The sequence below is a fragment of the Argentina silus genome (genome assembly GCF_951799395.1).
Source record: "Argentina silus genome assembly, chromosome: 10".
In the NCBI taxonomy this organism is placed as follows: domain Eukaryota; kingdom Metazoa; phylum Chordata; class Actinopteri; order Argentiniformes; family Argentinidae; genus Argentina; species Argentina silus.
The window spans coordinates 12,774,629-12,798,128 of record NC_139664.1 but is presented as its reverse complement, the minus strand read 5'-3'; the positions used below and the strand labels follow the sequence as shown (position 1 = coordinate 12,798,128).

Genomic DNA, 23,500 nt, shown 5'->3' with positions numbered 1-23,500 from the left:
TGTCTAAGTGTAATTTGACTGAATATTACTTGCAGTCTTTCTTACTCTATGTTTTGAATTATTTAAAAATAAATCAATAAAACAAACAATCATATTCACTACCATCTAGTGGCCAAAGGGGAGTGCTGCACTTCAGTCAAGATGAAACAGTGGAGTTAAAAGAAACCGATGACATGGTACCATACAGGTTCCACTGAGCCCTCTCTTCTGGCTCCTGTCCCAAGTAGGATAACACTCATTATCTAATTAGAGTGAGTATTTTCTCTCCTGCGCCAGATTTACACCTCTCTTTTGGCCAGGTTTTGGCGTGCTATACTATGATTTTAAGAGACTTCTGAGAGCAGTTGGAATGCGGCCCTGGCCCTTAGGACCCTGGGCAACACTTCACTGTGTTGTGGAGACATACAAGTGCTAGTGCCTGGAATCAGCTATCACCCAGTTGGCCCTGGCCCTAAATAAAACTCCTAATTATGATGATTTAAATGCACCCTCTGATAGGCACGTGAAGGATTCCAGCTATTAGATAAGGTTACATATAGTTAATTTCAGAAAGAAATCAACATAACATTTTCCCCTTAAGCCTGTCTGGTTAATCTATAGAGTAGGTGGGGGAGTGGAGTTTCTTGTGTGTGCAGTATGAGATGATGAGGACAAAAAGATCAGTGTGGCCTTTAGGGAGGGTGCTTGGTTCCACCAAGGTAAAACATACTCCAGTCACTCGATGCAATCAGTGTGCCCTAATGATGCTTTCAATCCTGTTCCTAATGATGTGTAAAATCTCCTTTTCAGTACGAGGGTGTGTCTGGAAACAATACCCCAGTGATTGAGGAGATGTTCTGAATGCCATGGAGTTGGGAAGGAACCTCACTCTCATTCTGACTGAGTATCATTAATTAGTCTTCCCTGGAGAGCCCCAAACCCTACCACGCCCCCCTCTCTCACGGTAACCATCTTAAGCATGGCTGGTCACACTGGAGCCTGTGCCCTGACAATGCCAGCCTTTGTGCCGGAGATGAAGTCAGAGGGTATTTCGTAAACCTGGCACAGGGGGCAGCAGTTTTGAGGCGTCTATGGCTCTGGATGGAGGAGAGGCAGGGTGGGGGAACTAATGTGCCGTGCCCACCCGCTCCTCATGGACCCTGACGCATGGCATACCCTCTGAGCTCCGTATGCATCCCAGGCAAACATCTGATCCATCCAGGAAGGAACTTATCTGCAATACTAGTCACCACAGCTGCTGCACTGGGAGCCCATATCATATGTGAGGGATTAAAATGCAGTCTAGCAGTTGTCATGGCCAGACACGAGCAGCAAACCTCCAAGTTACTTTGCTGAACAAACATTTTGACAGGCAGACAGTTCCCTTACTACGCCTCTCTCCTTGTGCTGACTCTTGGACTTGTTCTGGGTCATATTGTATATGATGCGGTTTTAGATTGAAAACATCTACACATCTTTTAAAGCCTCACAAAATAATCTGGGGGAAATAGTTTGTTTTTGTTGTGCTGTGCACTTTGTTTGGTGTGAAAATGTATTCCCTCTCTCATCAAATTCCAGATGCTTTTGATTGGCTATGGAAGTAAATGGATGTACAGTATGTGAACAGTTCACAATGGGGATGATTGTGACTTCATATCCTCCATTCAGCACGATCTGATAATTAATGCACAATGCGAACAGGGAAAAGCAATGCAAAGATCCCTTGGAAAATCTGAGGGAGATATCTGTAACCATAACCCATAAGAAGTCCCAGCATTACAATAATTCATGTGGCTGGAAGAAAATCTCCTTTCATATTGGAGACACTGACGACAGCTTATTATTGGTGGCTATTGTAACAGGGCAGAGTTTCAACCCAGAATCAGAACTGAATCTATGTTTCAGAGGAGGATTTCATCATTGGCAAATTTGTCATGGAACCCAACACAGAGTGGAATTGTTATCAGCTTTTTTCCGCAATGTTAAAGGTCTCATTTTTCTCCCCTTCTCTCGTTGCTGAATCTGCAGACTCTTTTGTCTGGGAACTCCACCGGGGGACTTAATGCCAAAAGACTAATGGTCTGCCATTTTAGATAATGGGGTTTTAGTTGCCTCAGCTATTTAGACAGTGTGACAACAACGACTTGGGGACTGCCCACACAAGAATGCACAAGGCCTTTCACATTGGCAGGCCTTGTGTGATAACCCACCAAGCTACTGTATCTGTGGTGTGCCACCAGACAGAGGGAGAATCCCACAGGCCTGAAGGCAGACTAGAAGAGAGGGGAAGGGGGGTTGGGGGGAGGGGGTGCTGGTGGTGCACAGTGGGCAGGTCAGTCACCACATCTCTTCAAACCTCTTCAGCCTTTATTGGGGCACCACCATCAGAATCAATTTGTTCATTTGAAGATGAAAGAGATGAGGTGTCACTACGGCTCCCTGCACTCCAAAACTCAACTGACCATGTGTTTGAACTCCTGTCTACTAGGATAATGTGAGGTTCAAGTACACTGGACTGGAGCGCAACTGTAATAAATCTTTTCACACTTCTTTCTTCCATGTTGGTAACAGGAACTCAAATCATCAAAGAAAATGGTCTATCAATCAATAAATGCAAACTAAAACAATAATCAAATGCTCTAATCAAAGATAATATATCCCTGTCAGATGCTTGAATATGAATTAGGGAGGCACCTACTTCTAATTGTCATGGGATGGAATAAACACTTACTCATTCTTAGCATTTCTCTCAACAATGCAAACCTCTGGACAACCCTGCTTCTACATGGGGTGTTGTCCATTACAAACATGTCTAATAATCCTGTGGTGTGTGGAACACATTCAGAGAATGGGGCCACGTATAGCCTTTCATGTCTGGAAGCATAACAGACAACAAGTTCAAAGTGCTATGCTTTCATGAGGTATGATGTCAGCAAATTATGCATTCTCCCAGACTAAAAGCAAGAATGTTGTTTTTATGAAGGTAGACATATGTAAACTCCCCGCTCTGTGAGGTCAAAGGGCATACTGCATTCAAAGAGAGGGGCGTTCATTAAAAAGTGATAATAGGGGGAATTTATGAATGAGATAAGTATATCACTTTGTTGAGCAAGAAATGTATTCAACGGTATGCATGATGCAACATCAATGAATCAACCATTTTCAAGGATTCTGTCATACTGCATCTGGGAAGTCTTTTGTTGTTGATATAGGTCTGACCAGCACATGGACAAGAGCTAATACCACATTAATTTATCTTGCAGTAAAACAGTATCTGCCTACTAAAAGCTAGAATAGTGGCTCACTGCACGTACACAAGCCTATAATTGGCATCAAGCACCCTTAATAAGATGGTTATAATTATGAGGACCACAGTTGAACTAGAACTAGATCACACAATTTACTAAGTAAACTAAGTCAAATTTAACAGGTTTAAAGAATTCATGGTCATTCGTCAGTATTCTGATGTGTCATGATACAAATACTAGCAATGTAGCATTGTGTCTAACAAATACCAGTCAAATCATTACTAAAGTAACTTTTCTTACCTTTGAGAAGCATTATAGTATCACATATTTTTATGACATACTGTGTACCATGTAGGAAAAGCCTAACACACAGAGGATGCACATGGTGGACAAGGGCTGTACCATGTTGTATGGTTGATTGGGGGATATTTGACTGTTGCAAACAGTCTTTAACTCATTTGATAATCATCGAGTAAACCTGTGAAATTGGGCAAATTGTGTTTAGCAACCACTGATCTATTTCCTGTTTCTTTCCTCTTTATGTTACTAATTTGGACCATTGAGCTGTTCCTCCCTAAATGGCACTCCAAGGTGTTTGTTGTTTGTCATGTCCTAATGAACATGCAGGCTATTTTAGGGTCACTGAAAAAACCCATTCAAGGGGACAATGATAGCCACTGTCAACTCACATTTCAGCATCCCTAAACCTTTAGAAAAACAAAGCTTAACTGCTGTTTTGATCAGGCACCTATTCTGCTTGTGATGAGCACAAATATAGACAGGGGAGGTGACCTGAAATGATGAGTGATTTGTGTGGTTTGTTGTTGGTGATGAATGTGGTGCTGGGAAGTAGGTATGTTTGTCTTTCTTGTCTCCTGTTGTCACACGAAAGTAAAGGTACACTGCACATGCACAAAGTGGACAAGGTTCAAGAGAACAAAGCCTAAAACCTAGGAGGGGAAGGCAGTCCCCTCTGCTCTATTTGTTAGCTCAAGCTCAAGCAATAGGCCTATGGATGGGATGTTGAGGTCAGTGTCTCTGCAAAGCAATCTCTCTTTTTTTTTTCACAGGGAGCAAATTATCACCCATACCGATCATTCTGGTGACTTTGAACCTCCTTTTCTAATAAACAAAAAAAACTTGCAGGACTACCTCCACAGACACAAAGCACACATCCCCTCTTATGTTCTTGATTATTGACATTAATTTCACAAATTCCTTTATACATACCGAAGCAATCAAATAATTTATTCAGGATTTAATTTAATACACAATCCATCTGCAAGGGCCCTGCGCCCCCCTTACCCCCGCCCATAAGTGTGTCCCTGGCGGGACATAGCCTACAGACATTCCTTGACATAAGTCAAACTATAAACTTTGGAGTATTGAATTCCACCGTAGACTATTCTACATGTGTAAGCCACCTGTAAGTTCACAGAGATGAAAGAGTCATTTTTCTGTGTGCAACTGCAGTATGATAGGACAGAGATGTACCACGTATTAAACTGTATCCCTATAGCACCTGCCATTAAGTGACAGATCAGCAATCTTGGACCAGGCTGCTGTGTCTCCAGAACAAAACATTATCTTGATCTCCGTACTCCATAAGTTGCTTTCATGACATGATGTCACCTTTTTCATCTTGAGTTTTTTCTACCACTTGGGCACTGATATATTAGTGTAAACCCAGAACCTTTGCCGATGGATTAAACGGCTATTAGCGTAATGCTATTCAGCTTGTCTGCACTTTGTGAAATTAACCGCCGCTAAATGAGAAAGGGAAGCGTGACGGACGCCGAGCTGGGAGCCCGGAGCTGAAACAGTAGCGCAGGACGTCGGATGTCTGGGACAGCTAACATGAGAGCCACTGTGACTGGGACACGGGGCATAAAGTTCAAACAAGGTTGGAATGAGCCTCAGGAGCCTCGGCTGGGGCAGATAGGGGCCAAGCCACTGATCTACCACCACCAGTTCACTGGGGCCATGGGATAGCTCAACCATTGCTTCTCACGGGGGGGTTTGAGATGTGTCAGAGGAGAGGAGACACTGACCACATGCCTCATCTCCTGTACAGTCAATGTCTCACTTTCTGTGTGGTAGCCTAATCACGTGATTGAGTATTCAATGTTGGAGGTCCTGTCAGTAAAGGTACAATAACGCACAATGGCTCTCAAAGAAGAATCCAACATGATGAACTGCGGTTTTATAGGATTTTTCTTCTCTGAAGTTCATACACCTGACTGCCACATTAAATCCTTGTTTGGAACTTCTAGCCAAGCCTATCCAATGACATATTTTTAGACAAACACCAATTGTATGTCTGTATTCCGTTTTAGGCTCACATTGAGTATTAAAGTATACTGTATATATACTTGCTTAAGACAGAAAATAACACATATAGTACAGCATGTGTATCTGTATACGACAGTTCAGTATTTGCTTCAGTAGAATACTGAAAGTATAAAGTAGCTTGCACCCCTGCCATTATATTATACTCAAAGCATACTGTATTTAGCTTTCCTTTTGAGCCCCCCTGAATAGCGCACCTTTCAGGCCAGGTTGGGGGTGGTCTGCATGGAAGGCTCAGGTCAGAGCCTGTCTATGTCCTGCTAGTGCCAGGGTGGTCTGGGCAGTTTCCATGCCTCCTCTGTGCCTTGGTTCATCCAGAGGAAATGCAGAGAGCAGTGCTGAGCTGAGACTAATAATGAAGTGGGTTCTTCTCTGCAGCCGGCTGGCCCCGGCCCTGAGAAGGCTTCACTGGTTGGTGGGATATATGGGTCAGCAAATCTTGGCCAGACTTCAGCACCCACATGTTTTAGCCGCCATTGATTTGCAAGATGCAAATTGCGAATGTTGAGAGAGAAACCTTTTTCCTGTGGAAGGAGCGTTGTGAAAGGGAGCTATTAAGGTAAGACTGGACACCTAAGACTTTTGCAGTTGCCCTAATTGTCCTTTATCTTTGAACCAAGATCAATGTTGGGATAACTGAACATTGTGATGCTTTATAGGCACAATTTGCTTACCATGCATAATACATTAATTACATTACATTATCATTGAAGGTATGGTGCATGAAGGTTTTAGGTTTTTTAAGGTTTCCTTATATTAGATTTTCTCAAACTACTGTAGGAGCACTTTTCAACTTGCAGGTAAGTATATCTAGCAAATGACCTGCATCCTCAGAATACAACATCTGAATAAAGAGTGTTTCAGGAAAAGTGTTGTTGTTTTCTTGTTGCATTTTTAACAGTTAGCTAGAACCACAGAGCAATTCTTCTAGTAGTCTTCAATCAGTAATTCCTCCAAGCTAGCCAACATAAGCAATTTAGTTTTGTACAGCAGATGTATTGTATATGATACTATAGGTCCATGTTATGGCCAGCTACGGAGAAATGGGGGCCTTTAATGGCAGGGGCTTAATCAGTTCTCCCCCTCAGTTAAACCGATAAAAGGGGTGAAGATAACTCATTTTTCTAAGAAAGATGAAGGGAGTTATTCTAACAGGGATGTGTACACAATATGAAGGTGATGAACTTTCATGAGTTTTACCCCTGCCAAGTGTCATAAGACTGGCCACATCATATTTACTTTTTTTGTTTCACCTCCTGCAAATGCTCCTTCTGCTCCATTGATCCCAGAGGCTTGACATCAAATAATTAGTGCAATTTTTCATCCTACATTCAACATGTGGCCAGGGCTGCCTTGTAAAAGGGATCCCAATGGGACTAAGCTGTATTGATACAGTAAAGGTAAATATAAAGGAGATATACTCTATGGGGGAATCAACACTTATACAAAGGAGTTATACTGTATAGGGGAATCAACTTATTGAAACATGTATGAAGGGTTTTCAGTCCCATACATCTTACAGTATCTTCATTAGATTCACTTTCAATGAGAAATAATGACATACACCATTAGGCTTCAACGTGTAGTAAAGCATAATCTGTGTTATGGAAGGAAACATGTTGTCAGTTGCAACTCCTGAGGAAGGGAATCATCTGCAGTACATATTGACTGATTGCAGATATTACTGAAACACAACAAGTAAAATAACAAAGCTGATTGTCACAATACAGTAAATCAGGTGGTGAGTCATTCTTGTGTCATAGTGGGCATATCTGGCTGAGTCTACTCCACACTTGGAGGTGCTAAAGGCAACACTGTTTTACTGTTTCAATAAATCAACATATCTATATGTTTACCTTAACTAATGTAAAGTGTATATAATAGATGGTATCCCCTTCCTTGCTTATCTGTCTTTCAGGGCTGTCTAATGCACTGTAGCAACGTAGCAGACTTGCATATGATAACCAAACTGCCCCCTTTTCCTCCCCCCTCCCCGCTCTCACCCCGCTGCACCTCTCCAGTCTTGCTCCCTGTCAGTTCCCATCAGCCTCCCCTCTGTGATATTCCGAGAGGAATTTTACAGCTGAGGTCAGTGTGGCTCTGGTGGCTGGGTGCCATAGAGAAGTCTATCCGACCTGACATTCTCAGACAGCTAATTAAACTGGACCACTGAGTGAAAACCCTCCAGACTCTCTCACAGGAGCCTAATTGTGCCGAGGTGTCCGCGTCTGACACAGCCACTCGGACCCATACAGGAAACTTTCAACTTGGAGGTTGAAAGATGCAAACATGGTGGCTACTCTGAATATCTACAGCAAAGGGTTAGGGTTTTAGAGAATTCTCATGTTTTGAGTTTAAAATTTTCCTCCAAACATCTTGATTTTCATCTGTCTGCAATGATATACTGTATGGATGAATGACGGTTCATCAAGGGTTTGCCGTGTATTATAACTTGCGGATGAATGGGATCAAGGAAATTAAATTACTTCTAAGTGAACTCATAAGTAATTGAGCATTTGAAACCTTCACAGATATGCTGCTCTAAGGGGATTTTGAACTGAAAAGGCACTCGTGATTAGAATGATTCATGATTCATCACAAATATAATAATGGTGTTAAGATTAACTGACACTGTGCAGATATCTGAGGGTAAAAGTATGCCTTCAAACTGAATACACTAGCAGTTTATGCGGACTAGTACTGTATGTTTGTTCCTTGAATCATAAAGAAGGTATTCACAATCTGTTAGACTTGGCTCCATGCTCACCTGCTTCCAGAGGCCTTACCATCCTGATGACTTTGCAAACTGTGCAGAAAATACAGTCCCCAAGCATGGCTTTGGATTAGTGCACTGGATTTCTAAACCACAGGAGACTAAATTGTTAGTTTTGTGCCTAGATGAAAAACCTAAATTAAAACTTCTCTACACTATACTGCCATGCTGATCCTGATGACTTTGCAAACTGTGCAGAAAATACTGTCACCAACGATGACTTTGGATTAGTGCACTGGGTTTCTAAACCACTGGAGACAAAATTGTTAGTTTTGTTCCTAGGTGAGGAAGCTAAACTAAACTTTTCCACTCTATGCTTTATTTGTGTTCTGTCTATGATTACAGCTAGTGGTCTAGGTGTGTGTGTGGGCGTGTGTGTGCGTGTGTGTGTGTGTGTGTGTGTGTGTGTGTGTGTGTGTGTGTGTGTGTGTGTGTGTGTGTGTGTGTCTGCGGGCTCTTTTCCACTCTGCTCTAATAGAATGTAACACAAACACAGATGATGGGATCCCTGAGCAAGACCATTAGACTGGACAGACAGGCAGGAGCTCAGAGGGTCAAAGGTGGACTCACTTTATATTGTCAATTGCCTCCATTCAAGGCAGAGTTGGCTTGTACCACACTGGCTCAAGAAACTTTTAACATTAGTTATTTGATGACTGGAAATCCAAAGAGTACATCGCTAATCTGTTGGCAAAATATTAGTAAATGAGTCAATGTTTCTTTGGTTTATTGGGTGTAGCCTAATTGTGTTGAACTCCATTCCTCACATGATAATCATTTGCACATGACTGCTAACTCAGAGGATCTCTTGACTATTGATCGTGAAAAACAACAAATGTCTCTAGTACAAAGTACCTGTAAAAATTTTATCAGCAACATGACTGTTTCCTTGTGGCATCTTTTTGTGCAGGCTGTGATAATCTACAGTCTGTGAGTCAGACAGGGTGGTGTTGGAAGGGAGCAATAACTCCAACAGCTGACACAGTGAAGCTATCCCATGATTCAGAGCAGATGGCAGGAATTCTCTTCATAACAAAGTTTATCAGAAAGAAAGAAAAAAAAAAAAGTATCGGCAAGCAAGACCAGATATTTGGATGTTCTCCAGGTTTTGATACCTATACCTTTCTTCCAGTTGTACAATGCATGTTCATGTACATGTTGTTATAGATAAACAGGAAAACTCTCAAAGGGTCTCAACGTGTGTATGATAAAAGATGGTATATGTGAACTAAGCATAAACAATAGTAATACTAAGAGCATTCCATAACGGAATCTTGTTAAATATGTACCATGACAAAAATGGTACTAAGCAGACTGTCTTTTAAGTTGTTGCTTGACCATGTTAAAAACTGAGCAAATATGTCTGTGGCAGGATTTGGAATCATCTTTGTCATTCATTGATTCCGTCTTATTCAAATTGATATTATTCTTATTCAAACATCTCAATATAGTGTGTAGAGTTACAATAAAGCTCAGTAAGCTTCACTTCCGAAGAGATTGAGTCTGAGCCAAATTCTTGTCAGTGTGGAACATTAGCTGTCATGCCAAAAGCTCATCCTGCTAACCATCACACATCTCTCCTGAAGAGTCATCTGGTTTGCTTTTAGGATGATAAATACTCCATAATGTGAAATGGGGGCTCTTGTCCTAAACTCCCACAGCCATAACCATTTCCATCAAATTATTATTTGCAGCTTTGTAACACACACATATTTGTAAATGTGTTAGTAGGCACCAACCTAGATGTGCTTCATACACAGATTCAAGTAAAGGAAACATGTGCCCACTGAGATTTTAACACCTTTTATCACTACTGCTTCACAACTGGTTTTTTTCTGCACCCATATGGAAGCTTAACCACCAGAGGGAGTCAGTTTAATAATTGAATTGTTGAGTTGCAACAGCATCTGTTCCCACACAGAGGCACTCAATGTTCTTGTCATAAACTAGTGTGATGATGAATATATAAAATAGCAATTAAACGCAGTAAAAGGATTTCCTAAATCAATGCCTGTTTTAAGTCTTCAAAGTCGTTCAAACGGACAGAATACATTTGAGGTAAACCCACACACCATTACGACTCCTATAAGTAAAAGCCCAAAAAAGAAAAAGTAAGGTAAAACATTCAAGCGAGGTAGTGAATGCTAGTAGTCGTAAGTGCAGAGAGACACCTCACGCGCCCCCTACAGTGTCCCGGCACAGGTGTCAAATTTGATTGGTTGAACAGCGCGCTGCATGTAGAATGCCGCCGTCTTGAGCAGTCCCTCCAGTCACTTGCTGAGGTGGGGTCCACAGGGGATAGCAGCCGGAGTCACCTCACAGATGACTGTTCTATCAGCAGAGGGATTACATTTTCAACAAGACATAAATATGAGGAATTGAGGATTACATACACAGTTTCAGATTGAGAAAACCAAATTGGCATGGGCGCGTCTCCGCAGGGGGCAAGGAGAAAAAAGTCTGGAAACGACATCTGACAAAAAATGTCCTGGGAAAGAATTGAATGCTATCCTCTCACCCCTGTAACACCGCCCTGAAATGACGGGTTTGCAATGTTGCAGGGCTGCCCGCTTCAGTGATGCCAGATTGTATCCATGAAAGTCATTGAGAGACTACCTGCAACCCCCTCCTGATGTTTCATTCATCCCTGCCAAGTGTGCATTTGGAGAAGTTTCCTTGAATTACCGTGGAAAGTTTACTGGACTGTTGCAACTGCTTAGACCAGATATTGAGCAAAAGTCTGCAGGAGACATGGCTCTCTTGTGGCTTTATGCAAAGTGGAGAAATTGGACAACATCATTTATCTTTTTTCATATTTTCTTTCTTCTGCTAGTTCACAAGGTAAGTGGCATTTATTTCTCATGCCTTTTGTTAAAAGTAATGATGCATGAGAATTCACAGTCCAAATATTATGTTTTATTGCCTTTTGTGTTTTATAGAGCATTCAGCTAAGCTCTACTCTGTCTGAGTCTGTGCTGGCTGCCAATGGGAGCCAGAATGATGCATCAACATTGCTGAGGTCCCTCAAATTGCCTCAAAATACAGGTAATGATAATAGTCGTGCAATTATTGTTATTAGGCCAAATTAAATTAATTGTGTTGGTTAATATGGTGGTGTTTTGTTTAATTTAACTTAAATGTAAATTTATATTCACAATCAGTGATATGGTATTATTATTGTGCTACCAGTGCCAGAAATACTTTTTCATCTACAATAAGTAGGCTCATTACTTTTTCTCCGCTAGAGGGGGCTCTACACCTCACGCAGCCAGTGACAGTGGAGCGGAGGTTTAGCGCAGTGGCATACATCGTACTGTTGCCTACAGTACCTCAGAATAATCAGATAATACGTTTCCATCTCCCTTGCCCCAGTGTAAGTGCACATGCATAGACTGAGTGAACCACCCTCAGCGATAGAGACAACAAGCTCATCCTGGGACCCAGGACTCACATTTAAACTAACAAAAGGGGCTACAATCCATCATCCATGCCCCGCAACGGTTCGGAGTGATGGTCTTAGTCCGCTCTGACAGTTTGTACATTATCAGGCATGGTTCAGAACAGCTGGTTTGTCACTCAGGCAGTGCGTGTGTGGTGTGTGTGTCTTCCTTGCTTCAACACTGCCTCCCTTCTGTTTCTCACCAGACATAAATGCCAGTGCTTATGCTAAAGATACTTATTTTGAGCTCTCCAAAGCAGGACAGAGTAATTGAGATGGGGGCTTGTTGTTTACTCACTGTCCAGTACACTCAACATTGTTATTTCTGTGCAGTGCACCCCAGTGACTTAACTCCTAGTGCCTGCATGGTGACATTGTTATCTGGCAATCATTTAATCTGAGCACTTATTAAGCACTTATGCCAGTTCACTTTATATTGTTCCTGATATGATAATGAAAATGTTTCATTTTGTTTGAATTACTGTACACTTTCTCACCTACCAAAAGTGCCTACAGAGTCATAGGCTTATTTGCACAATGCACTTAATACAAAACAGATACATATTTAAAAGGTTGGTGCCAGGCATGTCCAGGTATTCCTCAAAAGGTTCCCATGCTATCATGCCAGTTTAAAAAGTGCCTAATGCATACAGTATCACTTGATATGGTTTTAATTCTTCTTTGAGTCTTACTTTAGATAGATAGCATGAGTCTACAAGGCATTGTTGGTTGTGGAATATTTCCATGGTGTAAATTAGTTAAATAGAATGAGTCACACCAACCGACCAGTGCATGGTTAACCTCAGGCAGAAATCAAAGCATGCCTTTGCAACACAGACATTTAACTGGTCTGACTTTTTGGCCCCGTGACCCACCACCCTTTGCCTTTATTGTGTGCAGTTATACAGCCTGCACTGTAATAAAATCCAGGTCAGACATTATTCCCTCCCAATACAGCTGTTTCCCGTCCATCCCTCAATCAGATGCATTGTAGGTTATACATCATCTTTCTCACTTAACAGTACTAACCTAGTAACCTAACCTAAATGTACAGTAGAACACACAATTTTGTATGTAGTCATTATTAAACTTTTTGGGCTTTTTTGGACTTCATCATAGTGAATTGCATTGATCACTGAAGGTTGAATAAATGTTTGTCATGAATGTGTTTGTCCTGGTCCTGCAGAGTTTGAGATCGTGGCCCCGTATGAGGTGGATCACCAAGGGCAGTACGTGTCTCACGAGGTGGCCCACCACCACCGCAGGAGACGGTCTGTGGCTGCCAGTAGCCTGAGTGGGAGTGGATTTATCCACTTCAGGCTACATGGCTTGGGGCAAGACTTTCATTTGGAGCTGCAGACCTCACAGAGACTGATCGCACCTGGCTTCACAGTCCAAGTCCTGAGAAAGAACGGCACTAAAAGCCTCCAGCCCTATCAACAGGAGGACTTCTGCTTTTACCAGGGGTCACTGAGGTCAAGGGTCAACTCCTCAGTTGCGCTCTCCACATGCACAGGGATGGTGAGTAAACGTGCCACAAGCATGTGTTTCATACATCAATAAACATAACTAGCAGAGTAGACATGTTGCTATGTTGGCAGGTAACGGTTGCTGCGTTGGGTTGGCCCCTGGGGGCCATAGGATTAGGGAAACCCTTTAGTATGTTTAATGCTATTGCAAGGCTGACACTAAAAACCTCTCTTGGAAGAAAGCACGTTCTGGAAGAATGACATTAAGTACACTCAGGTCTGAGCTGAGTATGGCATCTCCACCCAAACACTCTAACTGTCAAGTATGGATAAAGTCTCCTCGAGAGGTCTGGACAGAAACATGAAAGGATCACATTAACAGACTTTGTTTCCCCTCAGCAAGTGTAGTGGTATGTGAACACACAGTACAGTAGTCAGTTCTTAAGCATACAGTATGTGGTGTACTGTACAGATTTCCCATGTTTGTTTGTTTTTCCATATTCCATAGCTGCTGTCTGTGAGAATGTTCAGTGTGTAGAGAATGTCAGATCTCCAGGGATGCTGCTGTGGCCTGGGTCTCAGTCCCATCAGAATTCAGAATTCAGAATTCAGAATAGACTTCAGTAAAGCAAATTTCTAAGCAAGGTTGACAGAATAATTAATAATAAATCTGCACTTTTCTACAATATGAAATATTTGTGATTTGATACTTCATTTTCATCCAGCTTGACGTTCAATCCATCTAGCCATACATGTTGAGAGTAATGTAGTAGATGTCTCCACACCTAGATGTAGATGCAGCTTGTAGAGTGACTCTGTTACCAACGGTTGTGTTCATAGTTGGTAGACAAGCTATCCAGGACTTCAAAAAGATTGTTGAGCATTACATGACAACTCAAAGGAAACCTTGATCTTTGGCCTAGGATCCTATTTGGCCAGGGACAGGTAAATATTTACCAAAGGAAATAGGATCAATAGCTAGCATCGATGTGAGAACCTAATCTATCTACATTGAACAACAATAATCCATATTGATTTAAGTTGTTGTGCCTGTGAATGTAATTGTAAAAAGTAAATGCAAATTGTAAATGTAAAAAATCATCAAACGTGTGTTTGGCAGGGTTAATTTCTGGACAGCAGTCTATCGCATTGTCCCAACTGAAGGTTGTTAGGATGACAGCCATAGAGAGTCATTGTTACTGGGGACTTCAGAAGGGCCAAGACCGTAGTGAGGAGTGCCATGTTGTAAATCCTATGTATAAATTCACTTTGAATGCTCAAACGCTGGCAGTACAGATTATGGTTAGCCTTGCTTTGAAGACAGTAGGGAGTTTGCTGTAAAACGTTACAAGTTAGAAGTTCATGGAATAAAGAGCAAGCCATTGACTCCACAGTTCATCTGCCAAAGGCTTGAAACACTGCAGACACGGTGACACAAATGCGGGTGAAGATCGTAAAGCAGTTCCTTCTGTGTGTCGACATTAAACCCTATAATAACCCCCTGTAGTTGACTTTTATAGGGAATGCCAGTTTGGGTTGAGTAGAGTGCCATGGCGTAGGGGTTGGAGCTTGGCCATCCTACTGGGGTATATGTCAGCCGGCGCCCACGGTAACAATGAGCTACTTGTAAGTGATGTAACCCATGAACTTTAGGAGGAGGTGGTAAATCTGCCATCTACCAGCACTGTCCTCAGTATGGAATAAGTCACCTCGGATTAGGTTGTCTTCAAAGCAACTAAATCGCTGTGAGTCAACATTACATAGAAGCAGATTGCACACAAGGATGGAACAGCTTTAATTATTTATTTAAGTAAAAACGAGTTGCCTATTCCATTGCAGATCACTACAATATGGAGTTTGGATTGGTTTTAGCCACTGGCTGCTTGCTTATCAACATGTGTTTGTCTCATATCTCATTTTACTCACACCTCTAATGTGCACCTTTCATTTGAACCAAAGTTAAATGAAATATGGCTCCCCACAAATCACTTGTAAGTTATGTTTTTTCCTCTTGTAAAATGAGTGTTCTTTGCTCCAGGGCTAGTAGTAGAAACCAGTACACTGGCTCCACCCTTTCCTAGGATTTCCAGCAATATGTGATATGCCATACTTGATTGATGTAATAAAGCTTTGATAAACATGCAGTGTGGTCCCAGAGGTTTTCTACCGTACTATTTCACAATAAAAGTCCAGACTCAATGATATGATCATTAATACTTTTCATGAAATTGTATATCACCAAGAGGGAAGAAAGACTCATCATTCAAAGTGATTTATGGAGATAATGAATTACGTGCTTCTAGTTTAGTAACTTAATGTATCACAATCTTGTTATTTGGAAAATGCCATAATTCAGCCACGTTTCACTCTCAGGATGACTGTTTTCAACTACAGGTTCTATTCAAATCTTACTCATTTATACAGTGACTCATCATAGTAAGGGATATTCAGTGGAAAGACCTCCAGACAGCAGTGAAGACACAACAGAAACAGACAGCACCCCAGTGTTATTGTTTCTCCAGGTTACCAAATATCACCAAGGATAATGAGAAGGCCTGAAACGTTTGACGTACTTTATTTCCCCAAAGCATAAAAAAAGAACACTCTTTAATGGTTGCACACATTTCTCCTAGCCTGGAAAGGACCCATATGTCAGGTGCATCTTTGTGATGTTCCACAGTTCTGTTTGTTCCAGTCTTCCGTCCTTCATGTCTGGATCTGCCCAACTCCAGGGTGTCCAGCTGTTAACGCTCACCCAGGTAGTGTTTCACCCCGTCTACTCGCTTTTTATGACTGCTATTTGCACCTCATAGCACTCAGCAAGTCATTTGATGACTTTGGATATTTAAAAGAGCAGTTGTATGACCTAAGCTTTCAATTTTAGTGCCTCACACATACATTTAAAGCAAACAGTCTACTTTGTTGTGCAAAGCAACAATAGTGCTGTATGAAATTCAATCACATCATTGCTGAACGGGCGGCTTTTTCTAGTTATTGGTAATGCAGATGGCATGTAAAAGTTTCTGTTGGAACTCTCCTAAAGTAGCATGACTTTTGTTTTCATGCCTAAGTGACTTTACCAGACCACTAGAGAGTAATTTAGGACTAGTTTTCCTCAGTGTGCATGAAAGAACTACTTCTCCAAAATTGCTTTGTATTTTCTATTCCTGTTAATTATTTTCAATCTTAAACGTGGCGTGTGAGACTTGACTTTATTTTTTCAGTTGTAACTGGAGAAAATGACACAGTCCCAGCGATGGTTATATCCCCTGCCTGGTTACACCTTGGCTATTTTATGGGCACTGGTGTGCTTAGTGGCGTAGCACACTAATGTGCATACCACATAATCGCAAGGTTCCTGGTTTGATTCCGACCCTCAACGCGTCTTGCATGTCATCCCTCCTCTCTCTCCCATCCTTCCTGTCAATCTCTACTGTCTCTTCAGCCACCACCTTTAAAGAGATGGATGACAAAGTCAATGAAAAAGTTCTGGTTGTCTGAGAGGAAAAGTGACAGCAAGGCAGAAAAGAGGAAGTATATGTGTACGATCGCATGTGTTTTTAATATTATGGTGTTACAAGCATACAGCAGGTCATGCCAGTGTTGACAGGAGTTTTATATAGCCTTCTAACACTGTAGGGGAGAGCGCAACCATTGCTTTGTTAGCCTGTATGTGCATGGTTCCTTCCAAAGCTCTGTGTCTAGGTTGATCATGGTGCCAGTCAGAATCTACCATCGTCCCTTTGCCTCAGTAATGGCTCAGCTGTGAGGGTGGAGGTTCCAACCTCTAATGTTCTTCCAACGTCAGAATGTTTGCTTGGTTTGGACAGCTTGTCCTCCCCCAGGGGATCAATATGTGGCATGTTGGAGTTGACAGAATGAAGTTCAGGTCGCTGACCTAACCGAGTTCCAGACCGAAATGATGACAATCATCTTGATTACATAATGCAGAGTGACTGCCACACGAATGACAGGACACGCACACGTTGTCCCAAATGAGTATGATAATAACCAATGAACCTTGCTGCAATTTCAGGGATTATGTCTGACAATTGGCTGGAGATTCAGGCAGTGTCTGTCCCTGTTGAGCTTTGGGTCCAGTCTCAAGAGACAAATAGGACTTTTATTTCTGGTCAATCCTTCAGAATCAATTCAGGCTTAGTTCACTGAGTTGGATCTGGGTGAGGCACAGCTGTTCTGCGGACCTTTGACACGGAGAGAAGTCTTACTCAGTGTCTGGTATTTACAGTAGGAAACAAGTTACAACAATACTGTAGCTGTAGGTAGTTGGAGACCTTGGACTTGGATTAAGTTACCTATTGAATGTTGCTCTATGATGTTTGATCCAACTTTATGACTCCTCAATAAGAGTAAGTCATATGGTACGTTTAGTCTTTGCAGATCATATATTTGTGACATGTGGAGGAATGTAAATCTAGATATCTGTTTATGGTATGTATCCGATGTCATAAGTAGGTTCATTCATTCTGAGTAACATTCAATAGCCATTAAGATGTCAAGGGATCATCCAGTTAAGCCGCCTGGGTTCCCTTTGATGATCTATTAAGAGATGTCATTAAAAACATTATGGAAATGGAACCAGTCCTTTTCCATACCATAAAATAAAATTATTAAGCCAAACATAGACTAGCATGATTAATTTATCGTGCCTTTTTTGAGATTGTTGATTGAGCTTTCTCACTGTAATATACTGTACAGTACCCTACATACATACAGAAACTTACCTGTCTGTATCTGTTACAGGACTCTAGTAGCTTACATGTTAAGAATGTATTTCAGTCACAATCTAGTCCAATGGCATGGTGCCCTGGGCCGCTGCTGATAGGCTGGCTGAGGCAATGGCACTTTACACTGCTGATGAAATCTGGAAAATCAGCACTGCAGCTCATTAATTCTACATCAAACACCACCGATCTAGCTCTCCAAGTCTGACAAGAGACACACACAGACACACACACACACACACACACACACACACACACACACACACACACACACACACACACACACACACACACACACACAGACACCACCCTGGCAAGCTCTTGCTCTGTGTTATGGCTATGACAGAGGACCTCACACTTCACTCACAATGGAGAAAGGGCCTAACTCAATTAAATATGTGGACCACCGCTGCGCCAAGGATAGTTAGGTTTCCAGCAAAGTGTGGGCTGATGATTGCCAAGACAGACGTGGGGGGGTGTATAGAGCATGGAGTAAACCTTTACTTTTAATTGCCAGTCATATTGAGACTTGTACAGTATAGTAAAGGGAGCATTCATAGTTTGACTGTTAATGTTGAGGCTTTAGTGGTGTGACTCAGCATACTGCATGCTGAGTCCAATAAGTATCATCCATTTATTGAACGTCAATGACTAAATCGATTTAAACTCATGATCATGCTCAGATTTTCTCTCTGGCCGATAGGAGTAGACACTGGACCGCAAAACAGATGTTTCATAAAAAACAGCTAGTCAGCCCCTCTCGTCAGGGTTGGAGACAGGTTAGAAAAAGCCAAAAAGCCAAATCCTGACTAATGACTGACAAAGATGGATTGTGTGGCCAAATGAGAAGTTCCTGCAGTGACCTGGTCTGATTCTTGGCTGCAGTTCCGTTCAACCATGGGAACTCCAGACTGGGAACCCACTGCCTATGGGTTCCTGCTCTCTGAAGGGCCTTGGGGTTGTGTGTAATATACAGAGCCCCTGCACACAAGGCCCTCGGTCCATCTGCTGAGTTGCAGCCTCAGCATACCACAGGACAGATTAAAACAAGGACACAATTGACCACTCTATTGGATTTGAGCAGTGAGATATTAAAATGATAGATTCATGACTTTGTCCAATGGGGAAAACTGCAATCACTGCAATCACATATTAGGTGTCTCGAATATACCAGCAAAACTAGCTTTGGACTTATTTAAGTGCTTACACTGTATGTGCCAATTTTTTAACACAATGGCTACTCATTTTTAGCATTCCTCACAGGGAATTGCTTAGGTTCATTTTTGTATTTCTCTTTGTATACCTAGTGAGATGGTAATGAGAGTGCATACACTATGGCGTTAATAAGCATGTGTTTTTCCTCTAGTCAGGTTTGATCCGGACGCAGGATGCGGACTACTTCCTGAAGCCACTGTCACCCAGCCTGGCTCTGAGAGAGAATTTCACAGGACCCTCCAGTCACCAGCCACACATCCTCTATAAGAGATCCACAGACACACAAAGAGACCCAGAGGACAACATAGTCACCGACCTAGAGGACAACACGGTCACAGAGGACCACGAAGCCCAACAACATGACAGTCACCATCACCATGACTACAATCAGGGGACAAGGCAGAGACAGCACTTCTGTGGGAGACGGAAGAAATGTATGTAAGGGCATTCTCATTGTCCTAGTACAGTCAGGCTGATACAGTCACAAAGGAATGGGCCTAGTTCTTGACCTATTCCGTCCCTTTGACTTCATGTTTATTCTAAAAGTGTCAGATTCCCCCAGGAGAAAAAGAGGCCACTCCTTTTGAGTTCACCTCAAAGGTTAACAAGTTAGAACAAGAAACATTACACAGATCTCTATATGGTCATTATGTTTACCAGTTGCAGTCTCATAACACAGTCATGTGGCAGCAGGTAGGGTTAACCACATTATGAGTTGACCTCAGAGAGATGGGTTGTTTCAAAGGAACAACGGGTACTGTACACCCAGGTCACAGCTGTCCCTGTGAAAATACAGGAATGTTTTCCTTTGTGTGTGTGTGTGGGGGGGGGTGACGACATCATATGGCACACCTGTGCCACGTTTTAGAAAAAGCCACTTTGCCCTCACCTGCTTTCCACCTATATAAACAAACTTTGCCATTTAAACTCTTATCACACAAGACATGATGGAGGTGAAAATTGATGATAACCTTAAAAAAGTGAAGATTAGTAAAACAATGTCGAAGGCAGTATTGGTTTTCCTTTCAGCCTTTGTATATTGAGGTTTGTATTGATCATGGTGAATTTGGAACGAGAGAAAAGGTCCTCCTTTCAGCAGAGGCTAATCTTGATTCAATATCAGAGTTGGACCTTAGATGAAATTTGTGTTTATCTGAATCATATATTTAGTATGAGACAAAGAATGTTAGATCTTGTTGTTTCTATTTCTATCTATGTTCCTCCTACAGACATGCCCAAGCCTCCAGAAGAACACATCTACATTCTACCTGATGAGTATAAGTACATGCCGAGAAGCAAACGTGCAGTTCTGTTTAAGTCTCAGGCCAACCAAAAACTCAATGTGGAGACTTTGGTGGTTGTTGACAAGAAGATGATGGAGAACCATGGTCACGAGAACATCACTACATACGTCCTTACAGTACTCAATATGGTGAGTGACATTGTTTTGTCACAATAGATGTCGAGTGTACAAAGCCCTTTACTGTTTTTATGTCTATGAGAATTCAGGTGATGTCTTTGAAAGAGGAAACCCATAATGTAAATAATATGGAGGTGAAATCATTCCACATCTCAGCTGATCCGAGCATATCTCGTCATGCCATTTGCTACTTAGTGACTGGCAAATCCAAAGATAATCCCCTCCTTTTCAAAATACAGTTCACTACAAGACGCAGGTCAAAACATTTCACCCTTCTAAGAGAGGAGTAATCATAATAGGATGAGGTTACATGGAGCAGGCCCTGCCAACACCCAGGGGTCCTGGAGCCATGTTTAGAGAAGCCCTAGTGTGGCCAGCTGGGACATGTGTAGATCAGCTTACCACAGGATCGCTCCCCAGCCCTATCTGCATCCATGTGTCAGAGGGGGGAAGACTAAACATAAAGAAAGAATGACCTTTTCCGAAGGAATACCGGTTGTTATAACGACACCTGAGGTATTCATACAATCCCCGAGAGGGAAATCAGGATTCTGGTTTCAAAGGCGACTTCATTGCTTTGATTGATGTAAGATCTTTGCATGAGTGGAGGTGCAATTGGAAACAGCAGTTGGTACTGTATCATTCTGTGATAGCATCACCTGAGAATTTGAATGTTATCTCTGTAGAATCTCAAGGCTTAAGTTTCTCATCCATTAAGCACAGATATTTTTGCCAGATATGTCCTCTTTCTATGGACATGGCTAATGAACTCATTGAATCTGTATTGCAGTCAAAGCTTTTAGGATTGTCTAGTCACAAAAATTATCCATTCCCTTCCAAATGTGCAAGATTAAAGACTGTTTGTAACAGATAGCAGCCATGGTAACTTGGTATTTTCAGAGAACAAAAGGAGATGTTCATGTTCTTGTTATTACTAATGTTTGCGTGTCCCTCCCAAGGTCTCCACTCTTTTCAAGGATGGAACTATAGGGGGAAACATCAATATTGCAATTGTGGGCCTTATTCTTCTGGATGAGGACCAGGTAAGTGTGTTTTCATATTTAGGCTGTTATCACAGGCTGTTATTGCTGTTATTGATGAAACTGGTTAGAATAAATAAAGTATCTGAAGACATATTGGGCTTTAAAGCTTTATCAACTTTATTTAGTTTTCAGGACAATATACAGTATGTCCCAGACCAATCTTCCAGTCTGTCTGAGGGTTTCCAGGGGAAGAACTGCTTGGTTCTTTTTTACAATGACAGTTTAATTATGGGGTATACATATCCTTGGATCCCAGCCAGATTATTTGGGAATTTCTGGGAGAGGAGGTGGAAGAGAGCGTGAAGGAGGTCGAGGGAAGGGCCATCTTTGTTATCCACCTGTGCTAATGTTAATGAATTTCAATTTCCCCCATAGAGGCCATTGGGACAGGAATGTCAAATATGCCTCAACTTCCCCACTCTGTCATATTAGTGAGAGGCACTTAAGACTAATGTGGCTTGCGTTGCTGTTCAATTGTCCATGCACTCATTTACCTAAGGAGGAGTCTGACGAGGCACCAGTTGATTACAGAGACTAGAGCTTGTCAGGGATCATAACCCTCTCCTCGCTCACACTGTACTCTCCTCTCAGCAGGCATTAGCCTAGCCTCTCAACCATAACATGGAGGGAGCTCATTTGATCTTTTTTATGGACACTTAAGTTCTCAGTAAGGCAAGTTAGCAGGAGATGAGTTGGCCTGAGTCTTTTGAACTGATCACTAAGTGTCACCAGACTTTTTCTCTGATATTCCCCCACCCTCTGTCTTGTGTCATAAGGATGGGCTGGTTATCAATCACCATGCCGACCACACTCTAAACAGCTTCTGTCAGTGGCAGTCGGGGCTGGGTGGCAGAGAGGGCCAGCGCCATGACCACGCTATCCTGCTCACGGGCCTGGATATCTGCTCATGGAAGAACGAGCCCTGTGACACTCTGGGTAGGTTGCCCTCTCTACTGCCTATATACATGTAGGCCTCCAGTGGGTCAGTGTGTGTTATAAGTATGGGGTGCTGTAGCAGAACAACTATTGTACCATATCATTTTGTGTTTCATATTGATTTCAGTTAGTTGTGTTATTATAAGAAATGTTCATGAAAATATACTTGCTCAAATTGGCAATTACATCTACAGTAGAACAGTTTAGCTGTCTTGTCAGTACACACAATAATGCCAAGCTCAACTGATCTAAAGCTACAGTAATCACAAACCCTCCCAGCTATTTTGCTGTAATTATACTAATTAACTGTAACAACAGCTCATTATGGTAATGACTATGAGAAGGTATTGTGTTTTCTGTGAGAAAATTTGTCTCCCATAGCGGGTGTTAAAACCCATTGCCCCAATCCCAGCCCGGACTTCAAAGCCTAGTCTGAGAACCAGATTGTATTAGTCCCACTCTTTGCTGCAAGACCCTAGTTCAAAGGTGCTTGGAAGTACAAACTTGGAAGTCTGTCAACTATTAACACCTCAGTGTGGTCTGCAAGCTCCCTAAAGCCAGGCCTCAGAAGTGTTGAAGATGCAGGGATAATTGGGATGTCATGTCAGTAGCACAATCAGTCAGCACAGAATACATTGCTCTGGAAGCACAATTAAACCCCAACACTTTTAACTCATATGTTTACCAACAGTTTCAGCCCTGTGACTGTGTCTCTTCATTCTAGTATTGACCACTCTATTAAGACATGTTTGATCCATCTCCGTTGCTGACTGACTGATTTCAGGTTGAGTAGAAATGGAATTTGCTCAGTCAACACTCTAATCACATTAATTAAGTGCATGTGAGCTCTTCATCTGTCGTCTGTTTTATTGAGAATGACATAA

At 42.0% G+C, this 23,500-nt stretch overlaps 1 protein-coding gene across 1 annotated transcript in view; it reads left to right on the top strand.

The window, feature by feature from the left end:
• Positions 1–958: 958 nt before the first annotated feature.
• Positions 959–23,500, top strand: part of adamts16 (ADAM metallopeptidase with thrombospondin type 1 motif, 16) — a gene marked incomplete at its 5' end in the record, with an annotated part of 44,117 nt that continues 21,575 nt past the window's right edge. The window contains 8 exons of the mRNA XM_083679417.1: positions 959–1,025; positions 11,183–11,190; positions 11,289–11,394; positions 12,975–13,309; positions 19,369–19,651; positions 20,447–20,649; positions 21,597–21,680; positions 22,457–22,616. Of these exons, the coding sequence (XP_083535543.1) occupies positions 959–1,025; positions 11,183–11,190; positions 11,289–11,394; positions 12,975–13,309; positions 19,369–19,651; positions 20,447–20,649; positions 21,597–21,680; positions 22,457–22,616 (1,246 nt within the window). The remainder of the gene's footprint in view (positions 1,026–11,182; positions 11,191–11,288; positions 11,395–12,974; positions 13,310–19,368; positions 19,652–20,446; positions 20,650–21,596; positions 21,681–22,456; positions 22,617–23,500) is intronic.